Source organism: Lepisma saccharinum, chromosome 21, assembly GCF_977018435.1.
Source record: "Lepisma saccharinum chromosome 21, izLepSacc3.1, whole genome shotgun sequence".
Lineage (NCBI taxonomy): Eukaryota > Metazoa > Arthropoda > Insecta > Zygentoma > Lepismatidae > Lepisma > Lepisma saccharinum.
The window spans coordinates 63,182,184-63,202,168 of NC_139249.1; the positions used below are offsets into that span (position 1 = coordinate 63,182,184).

Here is a 19,985-nt window from a genome sequence, read left to right on the forward strand (position 1 = left end):
AATATTTAAATATACTGAAATATGTAGAAATATGTAAGTATACGAAATATCTAACTAACTAACTAACTAACTCTCTAGCCTTCTTAAACCCGAAGGTTCATGGCTGCAGCAACACAGGCCTTCCATCTTTCCCTATCTTGAGCAAGATCTATATACTCTTTTCCATCCCTACCGATTTCCCTTAGGTCCATCTCAACGTTGTCCCTCCATCTTCGTCTTGGCCTTCCTACAGGTCTCTTACCATCAGGTTTCCCAACAATAATCCTGTGAACTCCTCTTTCCTCTCCCATTCGTGCCACATGGCCTGCCCACCTAATTCTTCTTGATTTATTTATTCTAATAATATCTGGACATGAATACAAATTATGTAGTTCTAAATTATGTAACCTTCTCCACTCGCCTGTTCCCTCATCCCTTTTAGGTCCAAAGATTTTCCTAAGGATCTTATTTTCAAATACTCTCAATTTATGTTCCTCTTTCAATGTAAGGGACCAAGTTTCACATCCATATAATACTACAGGCAAAATTACTGTTTTGTATATTTTAACTTTTAGTTTCTTAGATATTAAACGAGAAGACAAAAGTTTATGAAGAGAGAAGTAACATGCATTTCCTGAATTGAGCCTACTTTTTATTTCCTCTTTAATATAATTTTCATTTGTTAATATTACTCCTAAGTATTTGAATTTGGAAACTGGTTCAAACGAGTTGTTATCAATAATTAGATTTTGATTAATACCTAACACTTGGTTTCGGCCTGTAAGCATATATTTAGTTTTCTCTTTGTTAACTTCAAAACCTATCTCTTTAGCAGTTTTGAAAAATATTTTAGCATTATTAATTGTATTCACATCATCCCCCAGTAAGTCTACATCATCTGCATATGCTAACAACTGAGTCACACCATTTAATTTTAGTCCTTCTTTAGTTTCTTTTACCTTCCTAACAGCATATTCTAAGGTAAAATTAAAGAGCAATGGAGATAATGCATCTCCTTGTTTTAACCCATCATGAATTGTAAATTTGTCAGACATATTAATACCCACACGAATTTTACTTTCTGTTTCACTGGTGCATATTTTTATAATACTAACAAGCTTCTTAGGTATTCCAAACTCTACTAATATATTATATAATTTATCTCTTTTGACCGAATCATATGCTTTTTTGAAATCAATGAATAGCTGATGGACATTTTGATTATATTCCCACTTTTTTTCAAGTGTCTGTCTGATGTGAAAAATTTGATCTGTAGTTGATCTGTTACGTTTAAATCCACATTGATAATCACCTATAATTTAATTAGCATATGGTGTTAGTCTTGTTAAAACAATGTTAGACAATATTTTGTATGTTGTTGAGAGTAGAGAAATTCCACGGTAATTATTGCAGTTCATTTTATCACCTTTTTTAAACACAGGAACAATTATGGATTCTTTCCACTGTTGAGGGATTTCTTCTTTATTCCATATTACACAAATTAACTTATGAATTTGACATATTAATGAATTTCCACCATATTTAATTAACTCAGCTGGTATTAAATCAATGCCAGGTGCCTTGTTATTCTTTAGCCTTTTAATAGCATCTTTAACTTCAGTCAAGTTAGGTTCTGGAACTAAAGGTTCTGCTGTGTGGACTTCATTTACTTCTGATTTATCTCCTACATGGACATTTAAAAGGTCATTAAAGTAGTTCTTCCATCTATTTAGAATATCGCTTGGGTCAGCTAGAAAATCACCGTCTTTATCTTTTATCAAGTTTACTTTAGGTTGCCACCCCTTTCTAAACTCATTTGCACCTTTATACAGGGTGGCGCGGAGCCGACTGACACATTTGAAAGTTGGATATATTACGCATGCGCGATAATTTGAAGTGGATTGAGGGGGAAATCAGAAGAGGATAGGATGCCATTTCATATGAAGACAGCAAAAGTCATAATGAACCGTTGGAGCGTTGAACTTCGCGTTATCTGTGTTCGTAGTTATTACGAAACTACGAAACGACGTCAGTGGTTAAAGTGCAGCGATTGTTCAGAAAACAATTCATTGTTAGCCGACATGGTAACGTACAGTCACGGACACTTCTGGGTTGTAATAATCACATTGACTTTCAATGAAATTGTTACAACCCAGAAGTGTCCGTGACTGTACAGTCTCGGTATACCATATTGGCTTAGGTGAAGAAATTCGAAGAAATTGGCAGTGTATTGGATGTGAAACATGGAGCGCCAAGAACAGTGCGTACGCACGAGAACTTGCAGAGAGTGAGGGAAGCATTTGAACGTAGTCCACATTGCTCGGCACGCCAGCAGTCTCTGGTGATTCTTGAAAGACCGTGTGTTCAGAAGGAATATCACGACTCTTCAACAACTGAAAGAAGCCATTGTTGAGGAAGTAACGGCTATTGATGAGGAACTACGGAGATAACTTCCAGAAACGTCTGCAACAATGCATTGATGCCAAAGGAGGCCACCTGTCTGATGTAATTTTCAAAAAATGAACTTGTAAGTTGTTAGTAATAAAATTGCATACTTCAATGTACCATTACATACGGTTTTCCTTATTCTCCTTCCTTTCTTTCATCATCTATGAGCGTATCAAATGTGTCAGTCGGCTCCGCGCCACCCTGTATAAATCTCTGATATTTTTATTTTTGCTGTTTGTTTCAATTTCGTTAATTTTACTTTTCAAGTAATCTCTTTTTTTACTTCTAAACGTGCGGTTAACTTCTCGCTTTATTCTATTATAATTGTTTAGATTTGTATTCTATTAGATTATGACATTCATTATCAAACCATGGCTTACTTTTTCTCGGTTTATGGTATCCTATACTTTCTTTAGCTGCTGATTCTATTGCATTACGTATGTGCTCCCAATTCTTATTTACGTCTGTTTCATTTATATTTTCATCATCATTTAAATCCTGCAAAACATCAAATCTATTTGACAGTTTAATTTGGTAATCTTTCTTAATTCTTTCATCAGTAAACTTTCCTGTATCAAATTTTATAACTTTTAGATTTTGTTGCTTATGATTTATCACTGAGAGTCTTTCTCTTAATTTAGCAATTACTAAAAATGGTCACTGGCACAGTCAGCACCTCTATGCGTACGAACGTCAATTATACTAGTACGCCTTCTCTTATCAATGAGAATATGATCTATCTGATTATGAGTTTTACCATCTGGAGAAGACCAGGTATATTTATGGATATCTTTATGTTTAAAAGTGGTACTTTTCACAATTAAATTCTTTGAGGTTGCAAAAGTAATCAATCTTATACCATTATCATTACTTAATTCATGAAGACTTTCTTTACCAATCGTGGGTTTAAATGTCTCTTCTTTACCAATCTGTGCATTACAGTCACCTAACAGAATTTTCATATCATACTGAGAAAATTTATCAAAGACCTGTTCTAACTCTGTATAAAAATCATCTTTAGTATTATCATCTTTATCTTCCGTTGGTGCATGTATGTTTATTAAAATAATTTTACACCACCTACCCTGTAAAACTGCATATGATATCCTATCATTAATAAATTCTACTGTTTTAAGAGCCGAGATAATTCTATTATTTATGAAAAAGCCTGTTCCAAAATTGTGATTTTCAGTACCACCATAGAAAAAAGTATAATTTTTAGTTTTACAATTCCCTTCTCCTGGCCACCTAACTTCCTGGACAGCTACTACATCTAATTTATACTTAACTATCTCATTAACTGTACACTGAAATGCCCCAGGCCGGTAAAGACTTAGAATATTCCAGGTGCCTAATTTAATATCCTTATGCCTAATGTAGATCTTATCCTTAGTCCAGGGACCTCCCAAAGTAGTCCCCACCCGGAGATCCGAACGGGGGACTATTTTACCTCCGGAATATTTTACCTTGGGAACATCCATGGCCTTATATTGCTGTTTCTTGACATGTCTTTTTACAGTGCAGAGTTGTCAGCTCTACGCCTAACCCCCAATATGAATGGAGGAACTACTACACAAGACAAACACAAACACATTAGACAGCACAATTACTACACAAGACGAACATAAACACATTAGACAGCACAACTACTACACAAGACACACACAAACACATCACAACTATAACACAATATAAACACAAACACACCACAACTACTATACAAGACAAACACAAACAAATTAGACATCACAACTACTACGCAAGACAAAACAAACATACTAGACAGCACAACTACTACACAAACATACTAGACAGCACAACTACAACACAAGACACATACATACACACCACCGATACTACACAAGACAAACAAAAACAAATTAGACAGCATAACTACTACACAAGATAAACACAAACACACCAGACAGCACAACTACTACACAAGACAATCCCAACCACACTAGACAGCACAACTACTACACAAGAAATATCTAATATGCATATTCCTTCTCATTTCTGTGATGTTTTAGGTGTCTGGAAGTAAAAATGTAATTAAACTAAATTTATTTCTCAATATTATTATATTTTAGAGGTTTTGTTGAAATAATAAAATTAAAATACCGTGCGTCCATTTCAATCTGCAGCCGAGAGATCGGGAGAAGCGTGGCGGGCGGCGCTGACGGAGATGCCGACATTTGCGGCCTGAAATGCCCGCTTATTTTTATGGACATATGCAGACATTTATATAAATATTGCAAAACGAGCACTAACCTGTGTTATAAGAGTATGGTTTTAATTTTAGTAGCTTAGTGACTGTATGTGCCGCTGATTTTGACACGCCCACCTCTTGTGAAACACGGCGTAGAGGCTTGTTTGGAGAACGTTCTAACGCTGCACCAATATCATCGAGTTTTGCTTCGGTTAGAATCCGTCGTTTTTGCTTAGGTGTTTTAAAATTTAACGATCCAGTTTCTCGTAATTTAAGGACAAGATGTCTAACCGTATCTCTGTGTGGAGTTGAAACGCATGGGAATTTCTGTACAAATTACCTACACACGTCTCGACACGAGTTTGTTTTCACGTACGTGTCATACATAAAAAATCTTTGTTCTAACGTGAATCTTGCGGCTGGCATTCCAATCGTCTCACTGACACGTCACACAATAACACAAACAAGTAACTGCAAGTAACCAAGAATAACACTCTTGCGCACAGTACGAAATTAACACGCTCTTGGTTTACATTGCTCGCCACTATATTTACAACTCTGTCTTCATCTAGTCGCGAAGGAACAAAAAACTCGAGCTCGGATATTTCGGATTGCAAGGAAGCTCACGAAAACCATTCACTTTTATCGGTTTCGTCTGCAGTGTAATCCTGATACAGTGTTGCACATTCGAAACCTCCAAACGATTCCCATGGCCACAAAACTCTTTCAAGGATATAAACTTAAACAGGACGTTACTGGTTAAAACTATGATTAAAATGCTTTATTATCTGTGGCTCTTAACATCGTTTCTATAGCGTATTTATTTGTGTATATAAGAGCAGAACTTGGATGAATTACAGAAGAACTTTTGCGTGTTATAACACAGGTTAGTGCTCGTTTTGCAATATTTATATAAATGTCTGCATATGTCTTTAAAAATAAGCGGGTATTACAGGCCGCAAATGTCGGCATCTCCGTCAGCGCCGCCCGCCACGCTTCTCCCGATCTCTCGGCTGCAGATCGAAATGGACGCACGGTATTTTTGAATTACATTGAAAAATTCGTAATCCGATAAGCTGATAACGTGAATGGCACAGTTTTCAGTACAGTGTTGCCAGATATTTTTCACAGTGAGAGATTCATTTAAATTTCTACAATGTTGAAAAATATTCTCACTGAATGAACAAAATAGTTTGTCAGATAAAACATAAAATGTACATTTAATGCAACACTACATAATTTCTTAAATGAATAAAAAGTGCTTCTGTTTCAGTACATAACATGTTGATGTGATGCCGAGTGAACCACTACATACATATTGAAATATTTTTATTATTATTTTTTTAAATTTATTTTTGTATAAATCAAAGTTTGAATGTTTGTCCCGCAATTATGGTTTCTTACTCAATGAAAAACCACAAAGATGGCACAACTACCGGATTTTATATAAAAATATTTTATGTAGACGGGGAATATGTAATAAATCTTAATATATTTTAAAATGTGTAAACTAAAATTCACATATATGGTTCCTACTATCGTAATTCGCTGATAGGTGTAATTTTTGCTTCGCTACATACAAAGGAAAGAATATTGTAAAAGCTACTAACCTATTACATTCACTAAAGGAAAAGAATATGTGATAATATAAAATTTCGGGCTCTACTGATGGCTTATCGTTTTCTCCCACAGATGGCGCACAGATCGAAGTTCCTACTACGGCAGCCAGTAGTGGACCTGGCTGTCGTGATGCTGTCCGTCCCCCTCCTCGTGGTCCTTGGTTTGATAATGCAGAGCAATCTCCCTGCCATGGGGACGGACTTCGAGGCCAGGTGGAAGGTCCTCGGTCTGGGGCTGGCCCTCCTCTTCATCTCCTTGCTCGTCTGCTGCTACGTCATCCATCGGCTGGGCATCTGCATCTGGAGGCTCAACAATCAGGACGATGTTTTATCTCCAAGGAGATGCTCCAACTCGGCACAGGTGGGTAGAGGAAAGAGTACAGGAAGGGTTGGCATGTTTAAAACAAAAGTGTTTAAAACAACTTGTTTTAAACGTTAAAAACTCATGGCTTTGTCTTTTAGAAATGTTTAAAATCTAATGTTTTCAACATGTCTTTTTAGACTTGTTTAAAAAACATTTTGATACTTGATGTTTGATAGTCTATGGTTATTTTCGGGTTTTGTAACTTTGTCTCTTCATTCAATCCGTGTCATTTTCTTTACTGAAAATGTATATTCAATTAACAAAAAGCATATCGTGATGAATACCTGGTGGCCACGTTTAAAGCACCTGGCTATGTTTATTTTACAAGAGTTTAAATCGTTTTTAAAATCGAACACTATGTAGAAGAAACATATTTGTTCCTCACTTAACATACTGCACATGGTTGTTAATGTTAAAATTTTCTAGCATTCATGAAGTTAGTCAATGTCAAGCGTATACTTTATACTAGGAACACAGTCCTTCCTTGGATGATTAACAGATTCCTTATTAACCATTATTCTTAGAAAATAAGTCTTCCTGTCATTATGTTTTAAGTTTTATTTGTTTAAAACATGTTTTTCTCGGTTCTTGATTAAAACACTGTTTAAAAGATTTAAAACATATTTGAAACAAAAAACTGTTTTTTCGTTTCTAAAAAACACAAAGTTTGCTATCCTGAGTACGGGAAACGCCCTTGGTCCTTAAAAGTACTAACCCAGCATTCGGAGTGGCTGAGGAAGACGTGAAGAAACCGTGCAGTAGTTTGTTAGCGCACAGGATTTGTAGTAAGTCGTGGGTCGTCGTTAATCCGCAGTAGTGGGAAAGAGAACTTTGTATACAAGCTATTTCATGTGAAATCAACCAATGAAGAGGCACTTATCAACCTCACGTATTTTGATTCATTTGAAATTTTGCACACTGAAAGACCCACTTGAGGTAGGAAAATATGCAAAGTTGTAGATCTACATCTTTTATATTTCTGAAATTACAGTGGTGCAAAGTGTGCGATCTTGACATTTTTTCCAACATCTTGTTAACTTTAAATTGCAATATTTCGGCATCAGGGCACCTATAGAAGTGATTCAGACCGCGCTGGAAAGGTCTTGAAGGGTTCTTTCACATTAGATATTACATGCCTTTGTCAAGGTAAGAAACACAATTTAAGGGTGGTGTAAAGGAAACTTTGGTAGATATTGTCTTAAGAACGGGTCTTTTAATATTTTCAAAAAATTATATCATACATACATTATTAATAACTGTACGAAATTTAAAAATTGGACGCCAATAGGATCCAGAGTTATGTTAGATTTAGGTTAGGGTAGGATATGGTAGGTTAGGTAATGCATGAAAACATATTTTGATAGACAAATTCCTAGAATTCAAAAGTAGGAGTCTAACAGAAATGAAGTACAATATTGTTTGAATTAACGTACATGAAGCTGATGTTTACATTCGCAATTCTTAGAAATACAGTGTGATTCAAAATCCGGTCCATAGGCGGTAGCCGGACAATTGCGATGAACACAGTTAGAAGTGAAAGGGCGGGTGGTTAATTGCGATGATATTCTATCAAATTGAAGGGTGACTTAACACCCCGTAAACTACCTCTTACAAGAGAATTACGTGAAATATTGATATTTTCGGCTGGGAATTTGGTTCTATCAAATTTTTGAACAAAAGAGACACCTTTTGAAGTCACCCTTTTCCTCCTATGTGCGAATACCCTTCCCAACTCTCTCCTCCATTTTAATGTCACGCTTCTTCCTTTTCTGGTCTTCTGGATTACGTTCCATCCGAATGTACTTGATGTTGGGTGTCTACTGCTTGGCTCTTGAGGCAAGCCAGAACATCATGAATTTTTGAATGCGGTCTTCCAAGCCACCTACTTATTTTGTTGTTCCAACCTTCTACAGCATTATTAGTTCTGTGGTGCCTTTGGTTAAGTTAGGTCCTGATCGTCACAATTGTCCTACCATTAATTTGTAAAATGACCTTCACCGTCAAAAATCATCGCAATTGTCCGCCATCACGATTGTCCTAGATTTCCATAGGCAACTCCGTTATTGGTGCACATAACTAAAAATAGAAAGTAGGGAAAGTTATTGGAAATAAGTGAGTTTCAATCATAATTTTTCAACGTAGTTGTAAATAGTAGAAGTATTAATAGAAATAGTAGACAATGGATAGTGTCCAATTAACATTGCATGTTCACAGATAACCATGCTTGATTGATTGATTTGGTTTATTTTACTTCGCTTTTCTGCCACTTTTGGCTAATCGCGAAGACAAGGATGAGTGATGACATCATAAAATTGATGAAGGGATACTCACCTAGAACACCCATGCTCAGGCCAGAATTCGAACCCGGGACCACTGGCGTCCTAGCACTCCGACACAGAGGCCGGCTTACAAAGAATCATTTTTACTTACATTCAGAGAATAATTGTAATTAGATGATAAGGATGAAGTGACAATCAGGCACACAACTGGAAAATATGCAGAAGTGTCAATCCATACCAAATGGTCCAGCACTGGTTGCTCGACCATATTTCAAAATTTTATTTATTTATTTTTAATTTTTTTGTAACCCATATATGAAATTCAAAATAGGCATTTTTTTTCTAAAACTTGACTTCGTTTCAAGATTGAGACTATTTTTGTTTCATGACTTGCGGCATTTTTGGCCTGACAAGTTGCGACAATTACGATAACTCAGGAAAGAAAAAATATAGAAAGCTAGGGTAGAAAACCTTGTTTTCAGAACATTTCAAGCCACATTTTATATTGATTCCCTTTTTTCACCATCTCAAATGCAAAGAAAAATCATAGTTTAGGATTTTTGTTGTAGTAAGAAAGTAATGTAATATCAGGGCTATAATTTATTTCTTTAGAGGAAACATAGCTATACATTCCAAGATTTAGCGGAACATATTTGAACTATCTTACTGATTTTCTCTTTGAGTTAGAGTTCTTTGAAAATGATCGTTTTTCAGGGTTTTTTCAAATGTCAAATATTTAGTTGGTCCCCACAAGAGATATAGCAAATTTTGATAAAGTGAGAAACGAGCATTTAAAAAAAAACCCGCAAGCCTCACAATTATGCGGGCTGTGGTTCTGTTTAGACTTCCCGAATTCAGTTTCCAGAGGTTGAAATTTATCTGCTTCACAAGAATAAACTGTGAAGGTCAACAACATTTTATGTTCATGCAGCCGTCTTCACTCAAACAGGTGTTCACGGTACAAAATTAAGCAGCCTGCAAGACATATATATAGATATATACAAGTTTATGTGAGAATTCCGAAATATGGCAGTGCGTTGATGAATGATGGAATGTTTAATTTATATTTAATACGTACAATGGTAGGCAGCTTCTCCGTGAACCTTTCCGGTATTGAATAACACGTGCTATCAGTTATGTCTTCAGAAATAACGGTGAAACTATAACGCTAACGTAATTTATAAATTATTACATTTCCCACGCGAACGCGGAGTTACAATGTGAACATATCTTGGAATATTTACAAGGAAGTCATAATGAAGTGGTTAGACGAAGATAAAAATCAGTGAAGCACTTTCCTTTCCCTCTGTGTGTTCTGTAAATATTGCAGATCTAATCTACGCTGTTGTATAGGTTGGTGGGGGGATAAAGTTTGTAGAATTGCCAATAAGATAGAAAAATTTCAAACCTAACTTCTTCAAGCATTATCATTCTCCTTTATTTGGACAAACAAAACACTGTTGCAATGATAAATGTCAGAACATCACCTGTAAAGCATAGTGTGGCTTGCGAATGCCATTATCAAAGCAAAGTAAATAGATTTATCAGATATACTTCGTTTGTTCTTGTAATTTCTGCTTCTGTGAACTAAGTCGAATCCGGAGCAAGCGATGTCGCCTCCAAGAGCAGAATATAATGCAAGAGAATAAGGTTGGATTGAAACTTTCCATCAAACAACTCGATATTTTGAGTTGAAGGATCCCCCACCAAGAGACATGGCTGAGATTGCGGGTCTCCATTTAAAGTGATTTTTGAAATTTGTAGAAGTTGATAAATATGATAGGAAAAATACAAATTAAACGTTAAGGGAATTTTAGGAACAATAACGTTGATAAAAGAAACGAAGTTATTAACTAATGTAAAAATGCACTCTGTGGAGGAGACTGAGTCAAAATGCGGGATCAGATCAAAACATCAGGTTTTTTTTGTTTTTTAACATCAGGAGAATAGATGGTTCCTAGAGCTTTAAAAAATCAAAAAATGATTTTTCTGTCCACACAACGTAAACTTTATGATTAGAATTTCCCTCCCCTCACTTTCACACATTTTCTTGTCATGAATGAAGTGTGTAAATGTTAAAAGCAAAATAGAATAGCTATGCGTTTCAGTATATTAGCAGCCTGGAATGTGAAAAAAATATATACATAAAGTAAAAGAGTTTGACTAAATAATCACTCATCTGGACATAAGTATATGATTATATTAATAATAAATTACAATAAAATAATTTAATTAATGTTAATTTACAATAATTATAATAATAATTGTTATTTGATTATTTTTGTTTCTGTATTCAATTTTGTCAATTTTGTGACACCCCTACAAAAACTTTAGCAACTGCTCCTACGATCATATGATTTTCAATGAACAAAAGTTGAACAATGAACATTTAGACGCGACGATCACTCATATATGAAATTTGTTGTGTATTTTTTGTCTTCATATATGTATTTTAGACATTCTTGTATTTTATGTATGGAGGATACCAAGTTTTGAAGAAATTGGACAAAATCTTATAGTGTCTGCAATTAAGTTGACAGTGCATGATGAGACTACGTTTTTCAGGATCGGGAGTTAGTTGCAGAAATTTCAGCGTGTTTTTCAATAAGTCCCTAACAACGGCAATTTTTTCCTGATTGTACAAGAACTAAAGTTGTATGTTCATTATCGTTTTAAGCTTAGTGCAAGTGTTTTTGAGATAGTTCTTGTTTTAAGCACCAGTTATTAAAGTTTCTGTGCTTATATGGCATGTAACTATTTATAGATTTGTTCCTGTGGATCATTTAGGTAGAATTAAATGTTGTAAATGGTAGAAATTTATCCAGTGGCACTTTGTTGAAATATAGGTAGAAACCTAAGGTGGATTACGAAGAGTTAAACCAGTAATGATACCAACATTAAAAAAATAGGAGTGTGAGCAAAGTGTCAGACGGGGGTGTACAAAAATCCTCTGAAGTTCGAACGTCAATACAGAATATTTATTTATTTATTTTAACAAAGTTTCAGATTCAGTACTGAATGAACATTTTACACTGAAAGAGTAACAGCAGGAAAACAACAATAATAATAACAGAACAATAGCGTACAAGATGGCACAGAGAAAAAAATAAAGTACATTGTTAACAATTTTCTGAAACTGTGCTCTGGTAAGAATATATCAACATTTGGAAGCAGACTATTACATGAGCCAGGAAGCCTTTATAAAAGAGACCGCTGTAGAAGGGAGAGCCTTGTGGTGGGATTGTGAAAGAACTTTACGTTGCGGGTTGGCCGTGTGGGGTCTCGTAGATGGAATTTGTTAATCAGAAATTCGGATTTAATTTTGCCATTCATGATTTTATGCAAGAATGTCATGACTGCTAATTCGCGACGAGTCTGTGGTGTTTGGATATTCAAGACAGACATAATATCTGTTTTGTGAAGGTGTCTCAGAAAAGGTATTATGTGGCGAGGAAAAAGGTGAGGACAGAATCCATCCGGGAGAGATTAGTATTTGAAGCCATGGTCCAAATAGGGGGGATAAAAGATTTGAAAAATATGCTGATGGATGATTGGTTTTGGATTTCGGTGAATCTGTACAGAAGACCGAGAAGACGCATTGCTCTTTTAGTAGTGTTTGTAATGTGCTCATTAAAGTTTCGTTTTTCATCGATGATAACGCCAAGATCTTTTTTAAAGGAAAATATTTGATGGGATTATTTTCAAGAAAATGAAAAGAATTGAGTTTGTTCCTTTTTAGAGAAATGGTGAGGCAGGAGCATTTCTGGGGATTCAACTAAAGTTTACACTGACGACTCCACACAAGATTAAAGAATCGTGTTCTGATGAAATTTCTTTGAAGGGTTTAGTCATCGGCAAACAGAAGAACATTTACAGGAAGAGAAGACAGTCTGTCAGGAAGATCATCCATGTAAAGAAGAAATATTAATATTGTATATGGTACACCACTATATGTAGCTAGTCAAAATATTTCTCTGGCCTGGAAGCCAGCAGATTTTCTGGGTGGGCGTGTTCTCCTCTGGCTCCCCCTTTAGCGTCGCAACTGAATAAAACGCTTTAAGATTTACGAAGCATGCACGTTTTACTTCCTTAAGTCAGCCTTTATTACCTCCAAGATGCGTCACTGCTTGTGCTTAATGTCAGAGATAACGAGTGGCGTAGTCCCGAAGGTCCTTGCACCGGCATAAGGAGACTTTTTCATCTTCGCTGTTTGCAGAAACTATAAAATGACACCGTTGCTGAAATGACGTATGTAGGCGTAACAAACAAACGTCAAAAAAGAAAAATCTTCAAAGCTTTTAGCACATACTAACATCCTGAATTCATACAAACGTTGAGTTGACAGTTTTGCATCACAAAAGAGCCAAAACTAGACACGCCTGTATTCATGTGTGCACAGAAAAACTCTAAAACATGCAAATGTTAATGCGTGATGAACTCTTGGACATTTTCCTCAAGAGAAAATGCTCCTCGATTTCTGGTAATCTAGTCTGTAAACTTGCCTTGTACTAATACCGTATCTTCTTGAAAATGTATAAAATGGTTTTCCCCGAGTGTCGTAGGTGGGTTTATGGAAAGTTGACTGTCTTGTAAGAATCTACAGTGGAACAAAACCATTCATCATTCGGGAGAACTGTGGGTGCAGCAATGGTTTACCAGAACATCTGCAGAATTCAAATGACGCAGCGTGAACCGTTTTATGTGCGTACTAAATGTCTCTTTGAATTAAATTGAGGGAATGGCCTCGAGACGTTATTTTTCTTGGTACATCTGCATAACTCATATAAGTATGTCATTTCCGCTACAGCTATCGAAAGAACAACGTCAACTCCACTTGCCATTTTGAAAACAACTTCACATGTGGCATTGTAGTAGAATGAAGTATTCCATCTAGCCACGGCAGTCTTGTATGTGAAGATGGGGAAAATGTTTCTCTCAGCATACCTGCTTAAGTTATTTATTTCAAAACTGCAATCGTAAAAAAACGTTGTGGGTGGAAGAATTCTTTATTTAAATGTTATCAAACTGCCATTGTTATACCTTATGCAGTAGCTTGTACGGAATTTCCTTAACTTCATTTCTTCAAACCATGAACTAGACATGAACATTTAGCCTACATTTGCAAATAATAAAGGATACAAATACTATTCTACTATCCCTTGAAGATCTTAAACAAATTGGACGTATGTTTAGCAGGGTTGGCAAGGTAATTTACTCGCAGTGGCGGCGATTAAGGGTGGCGAGGGGGCAGTTGCCCCCACACTTTTCGCCAATTTTTGCCCCCGCAATATGCCAAACCTTATCTACAAAGGGAAATATACTGTCTTTGTCCCCCTAGTTTTGGAACCCAATCGCCGCCACTGTTTACTCGTTACGTTTTTACGTAAATTACGCGTAATTTACTAGTAATTCACTTCGCGTAGAAAACCAGTTTTTTACGCAGATGTAAAAAACTAAACTTCTTTCGAATCATTAATTCCTGAAGATTGTTTATACAGCCACCTCACCCTCGCTAACAGTTTTTCGAAAATAGAATTGTCCTTTCACATATTTTAAAAAAATTGATAAACCTGTTGATATATACGTCTTGCACTAGTACTTGTATTTACAACAAGACATAACGATTAACAATAATTTATTTGGGTTGGATTTCAAAGTTATAGTAACAGCTTCATGCGTATTGTACACTTGCATAGGCTAATTATGATGTGACTGTGAACATGGCAGTTTGTAAAATTCCGATACAAGATCCAATACAAATTCGGAAGCAAAGTTTTTTAGAGCCTTTTTTTGTTTTCGATCACTGCCAACTGCCATACATAACAATAACGATCGCTGAAACCATGTTTTCTTTTGATTTTTATGTTTTATTCTTATTTTTAGGTACTTTATGTTTTATACGTAGTTTACGTATTTTTTACGTGTAATTTACGTGTCATGTAGAAAACCTATTTTACGCGTAATTGCACAACCCTGACGTTTACTGTGCAACGTGACATGCTTCTTGGGTAGGGCTCATCAGAAACTGACAAATCAACTGTTCATTGATTTCAGATTATTGAACAAACTACCCAATTATGTAAGTTTATATTGCAATAAACTTGTATATTGTAAAAGGTACGAAATCATTGAAGACTGGTGGGGATGAGATATGCATATTATATGATGTATATATTTCATTCTTACATTCTTCATTTACTTTTATTGTTCATATATTTTATTGATGTAGATCTGGTAATAGTCCCCCATGAAAGAGAGAGTGAGAGAAAGCATGCATACTCACAAACATACACATAGACAGTAATTACCCTTCGTTCTTTTGTGTACATTTTCAATATTGTCGTTAGTAAAGTATATTTGAAGTCAAACCTAATTGAGTATAATTATGGTGATCGTTTGCAAAAAAAATATCCACATTCAGCTATCCAGACTTCAAGTAGAGAGAAAAGTTGCCTTCGTGTACAAATGGATCCCAGCTGAGAATGCCCAAGTCTAATTGAAGGAGCATCTCCCAAAAAGCAAAGTTGGCACTCTCCTTTCTTCTGTTTCACTCCAGGCTAGTGATACAAGCTTATCTTTTATTCTTACAACAAAAACTCCCCCCCCCAAAAAAACAAATTGGTGGGAGGGATTTTTTAGAACAAGATTTTTGGTGGGGTGAGATTTCCCCTCCCTTCCACCAGGATTGCGTACCCATTTGTGGGTATATCAACTCTTTCTTTGTCTCAATAGTCAATAGTTTTTGACAAATTAATATATTTATTTATCGATTTGTTCCATTAATGAATCGAACACATAAATGGTCTATATCAAGAATGTTTATGATTATAAAACCTAAATTTGGAGTTTTGTCTTGTTCCTAAACACACTATATTACATTTGTACATACAAGCAAGACATCATTACTGTACTAAAATATCTTATGCCCAATAATCTTCTAATGAACAAACCTATTTTTATACGTTCTACAGAGTAGAAATAGAAATATGTTTATTTTAGTGTTGTGGACAGTATATCCTTCATACAACACTAGAAATGAATTAAAGACAATAAAAGAAATAGTATACAATTATCTGTATAGTATAAAATTTAAATCAGACCAAAATTAATTTGACATGAGTTAATATTTACAATGCTTTCAATATCACATATAGAGATAAAGAGATAGCTTTAATGACCTAAATAGATTGAAAAATATAAAATATAAATTCTTATCAAACTTATTACTGACTAGAGGCGAGAAATATCTACTAGTGATAGAAATTTGGTCTCTGGCATTATACAAGGGAACTTTATGTGCTAATTAAGATCAAATTGTTTTGTTATTATGTTAACGAAATAAAGCCTTATAGAATGTGTCCTATTTATTTATTGTTAGCTATGGTGTTACAACTTATTCGCATGTTATTTTCTAGGTGTCGACTTGCGTAGGCAGCCAGATCCATCTAGTATCGAGCGCTGAACTACCTCCCAGCTATGACTCTGTGGTAGGCCCTGATCTTCCGCCACCTTACAGTTCCGTCGATATTTGTCACAACAAGACCTCCGGAGGCAAGGAGGAACACATTGTCACAATATGCCAGCCCCAGAATTCCCGTCCCAGCACCACAATCAGCTGAAATGCATCGCTGAGCGAGAATAATGCATGAAGTAAAAGAAAAGTTACAGGAGAAGTGTCGTATACTGCATATGATTGGAAACAAGTTCCAGTCAAGATGATCAGCGCGTGTGTTTTTCATTTTGTTAAGAAAGTACTGGTTTAGCAATACGTTTTATATTGTGATACGTTTGTGATAGTGAAAAATCGAGCAGTGCTTTATTTTTAAGTCGTTCCGAGAAGTGTTGTGCACATTCATCAATATACACACCCGAAAGTGTGCTGGTACGAGTTGTAAATGTTATTTTTTATCAGCGAACAGCAGTGTCAGTTCTCAAGACACTTCTAATACGACTAAATGGTACTAATAGGCCTTCACTAAGCCTCACGAGCTCAACAGATGGCCTTTAGTCTGGACTCATGAGTTCTTGTGCAGTGCACGAAGATTGGTGCTTAAGTTCCCTCAATTTTGGTACGGTTGCAACTAATCATTATGCTATCACTTAACCTTTGATTCCAGAGGACAGCTAGGTTTCGAAAGCTGTTTTTCCAGAACATATTATACTTTAGGGTCTATTGCAGAAACCTCATATCTATGTAAATTCTTATAATTTTCCAATTGTCAGATCAAAATTCAAGGAACTTTAGCCAATTGAACCCAGTTAGTTTGTGAAACTTCTGTAGACAGATCTGCGAATACTCTCTTAACCGAGTGTTACCGAGAATAATAAATACGAAATTTCCGCCACGCTAATACTACGATTGTAATACTTGGAAAAATGGAGATATTTTGGTGTGGGAGGAAATATAATCTCATGACCTCTTCAAGCACTAATGCTTGTTAAACCTTTTGATAAAATGTCATGCTGACTTCAATTTATGAAGTTAATTGTCGCATGAAAAAGTTACAGTAAAGAGGTATAATGTCATATCTTAGGTAGCGTTCTTGCACGCTAGGTGCTATTCATTTTAAAATTTCTTGAAACTAGTGGAAGGATTCAAATTAAGATGGCAAATTGTTGAGTGTTAGTGTTCCTTTTGTGTTTTCACGTTTTAAAACAAGAAGCACACAATGTGCTTCTAGGCAACACACGCGACTCAGCATCGCGGAGAATATTATGCTTGTGCAGAGAAGTTTTATGTTGTGAATGACTTATAAATAGGGCCAGGATTTGCTGGCTTTATTTTTGTGGAAAGTGTGATACATTTCCGAAATATATACATTCATGCTATGCAAAACTAATTATATTAAGATGCTTTGATTATAGTTATTCATTTCTGCGTGACTGAACATATATTAACAATTATCAGTTGTATTCAGGTTATTTTCGCTGTTTTTAAGGTTTAAAAAAACATTCTTTATACATTAGTCATTTCTGAAGTGGATTAAATTTGCACATCTTGTAATGGTTGAAGTAGAATGAAGCCTTTGTAGATACAAGTTCTTGTTGGCTGAAAATAGATTGACATTCATTTTGAAAATTTGTACAAGGTAACAATTGTACAATTGCGTGAGTTGTATGTAAGGTGTCATTGGCCTTGAAACTCGGGGTTTGTGAAACAAACTAGCAAGAAGTGGGTGAAAATACCTCTGAATATGGTATTGATATTTGCAAGGCAAAATAAATTTGCCCTTATACTTTCAAAGTTCAAACCTTTTACTCTTTATATTCTGTATTTTAGTCTTTAATAAATAGTTCACACATGAATAGCTAACTGTATGAGAAAAGTTACTAATTCGAAATGTAAATTCTTCTTAGTGCATAACTTTTATGTGTGGACATTTTGTTTCAGCGCATATTTATGGTAATTTTAGATCATGAGTGAATTTTTCATTTTGCATATTTTGATGATCGTATTTCTTATAAATCCTAGCATTGGATAGTTGAAATTCACGACAATTCCCTTGTTCCAATTGAACTCATTTTCAGTGCAGGAAGAGTTCAAAAACCTTGTGCCAGCACATTAGGCAAATCTTCCGTCCCATATTCTCTGCAAAGTGTTAATATTCTACAGACAGCTTTCTCCTTTTCAGACAGCCTGAATAACATTAGCTATCATTTGTCGAATTATGAGTCGAAACAAATGAAGATGTTGACACAGTTAACTTGCCATGCGAACCTTCACCAGCGAAATTAAAGTATACACGTATATCACCGCAATCAAATCTTCTCTGTCCTTGCCTAAGTGTTAACTATGTATGTACTTAAATATTTGTGTGTAAGCCGTTGAACTCCATCGTTCTAGAGATAATCTCTGGATTCTTAAGTAGCCACCAGGTGGCATCGGATGTTTAGAATAGTGTTCTGTACCTTCAAGAGATTGTATATTTTAGTAAAGCATCTCCGTAAGCGAATACTTCAGCAATTTAAGTGCCTGGAAACTTTAATAAGTTGTGCAATAATTCCAGAAATTGTTCTAATTCTCATTTTACTATCAGTACTGCAATAATGATGTTCTGTATTTACTAATTTTAAGACAAATGTTGTATCTACTGCTTTTGCAGAGAAAATATTGTATCCTTCATGTTTTATGAAATAATAAGAATTGTACACTAGTCATTAGAGAACAAATAAATAATGCAAAAAATACTCATTATTTCAAGTTTTTTTTTTAAGAAATACTATATTCTTGTATATTCCACGACTTTCAATATTTTGATTGTCAACATTCCTTCTCCATTTTGTTCATAGAAAAACATTCAAAATAAAGGAGTAATAATTTCACAAACCTATATTTCGTCATCCATTGTGGTGAAATTGTATTGGGGAACCAACTTTTGTTATTTGAAGTGTGTCCTCCAAATAAATGCAGCTGTCATGGACATGACAAAAGTTTCGTAATTGTCTCCTAGAATTGTACAGTCGAGGAGACTCCTGGACTGACTCTAAATACTTTCCACTGGGTCATTACAAGCCATAAGCTTCCACGAATCTACCACAATATTTATCGTGTTGTACTGTTTGTGTCTTGATACAAAGCTCGTCTCCAAACACTCTTTATACCACTTATGTATTTTTATATCTTCACAAAAAACTCTTTGAATTCCTATAAGTGACTTGTTTCAGCATTTTTTGACAAGTATGTTCACTCTCCAAAATTTTAGACAACAACAACGAAAAATGATCTGATGATTAATAACACTAGGGGACAAATTAAATATTTTATTTTGCCTCCAGAGGGAAATGAGTTGCCTCTTATGGAAACAAGTGTGCTGAATTCAAAAATAACAAAAGAAATGCTCTAACACGCAAGATTTTATTTTTACAGGTAGATTTCAGTATACATGGAAATATGAGTAACAAATGTACAGAGCCATGAAATGCATATCATGTAAGTACATGTAAATAATATAAAGTATCATTTTGTAAGGAAATTAGTAATCAACCACTAGTCAAAAGTAATTACCTTGCTACAGATAAGGAAATTTGAACAATACAAAAGCATACGTTTACTTGAGAATAGGTAAAAAATTACTACCTTTCAATTA

General features: G+C 35.1%; 1 protein-coding gene across 2 annotated transcripts in view; it reads left to right on the top strand.

Annotated features, from left to right (window-relative positions):
- Positions 1 to 19,072, top strand: part of LOC146004349 (uncharacterized) — an 89,720-nt gene extending 70,648 nt beyond the window's left edge. For both annotated transcript variants that reach the window (XM_083143137.1, XM_083143136.1), the window contains exons 2-3: positions 6,329 to 6,616; positions 16,314 to 19,072. In XM_083143137.1, the coding sequence (XP_082999263.1) occupies positions 6,329 to 6,616; positions 16,314 to 16,517 (492 nt within the window). In that variant the 3' untranslated portion in view covers positions 16,518 to 19,072. The remainder of the gene's footprint in view (positions 1 to 6,328; positions 6,617 to 16,313) is intronic.
- Positions 19,073 to 19,985: the final 913 nt, after the last annotated feature.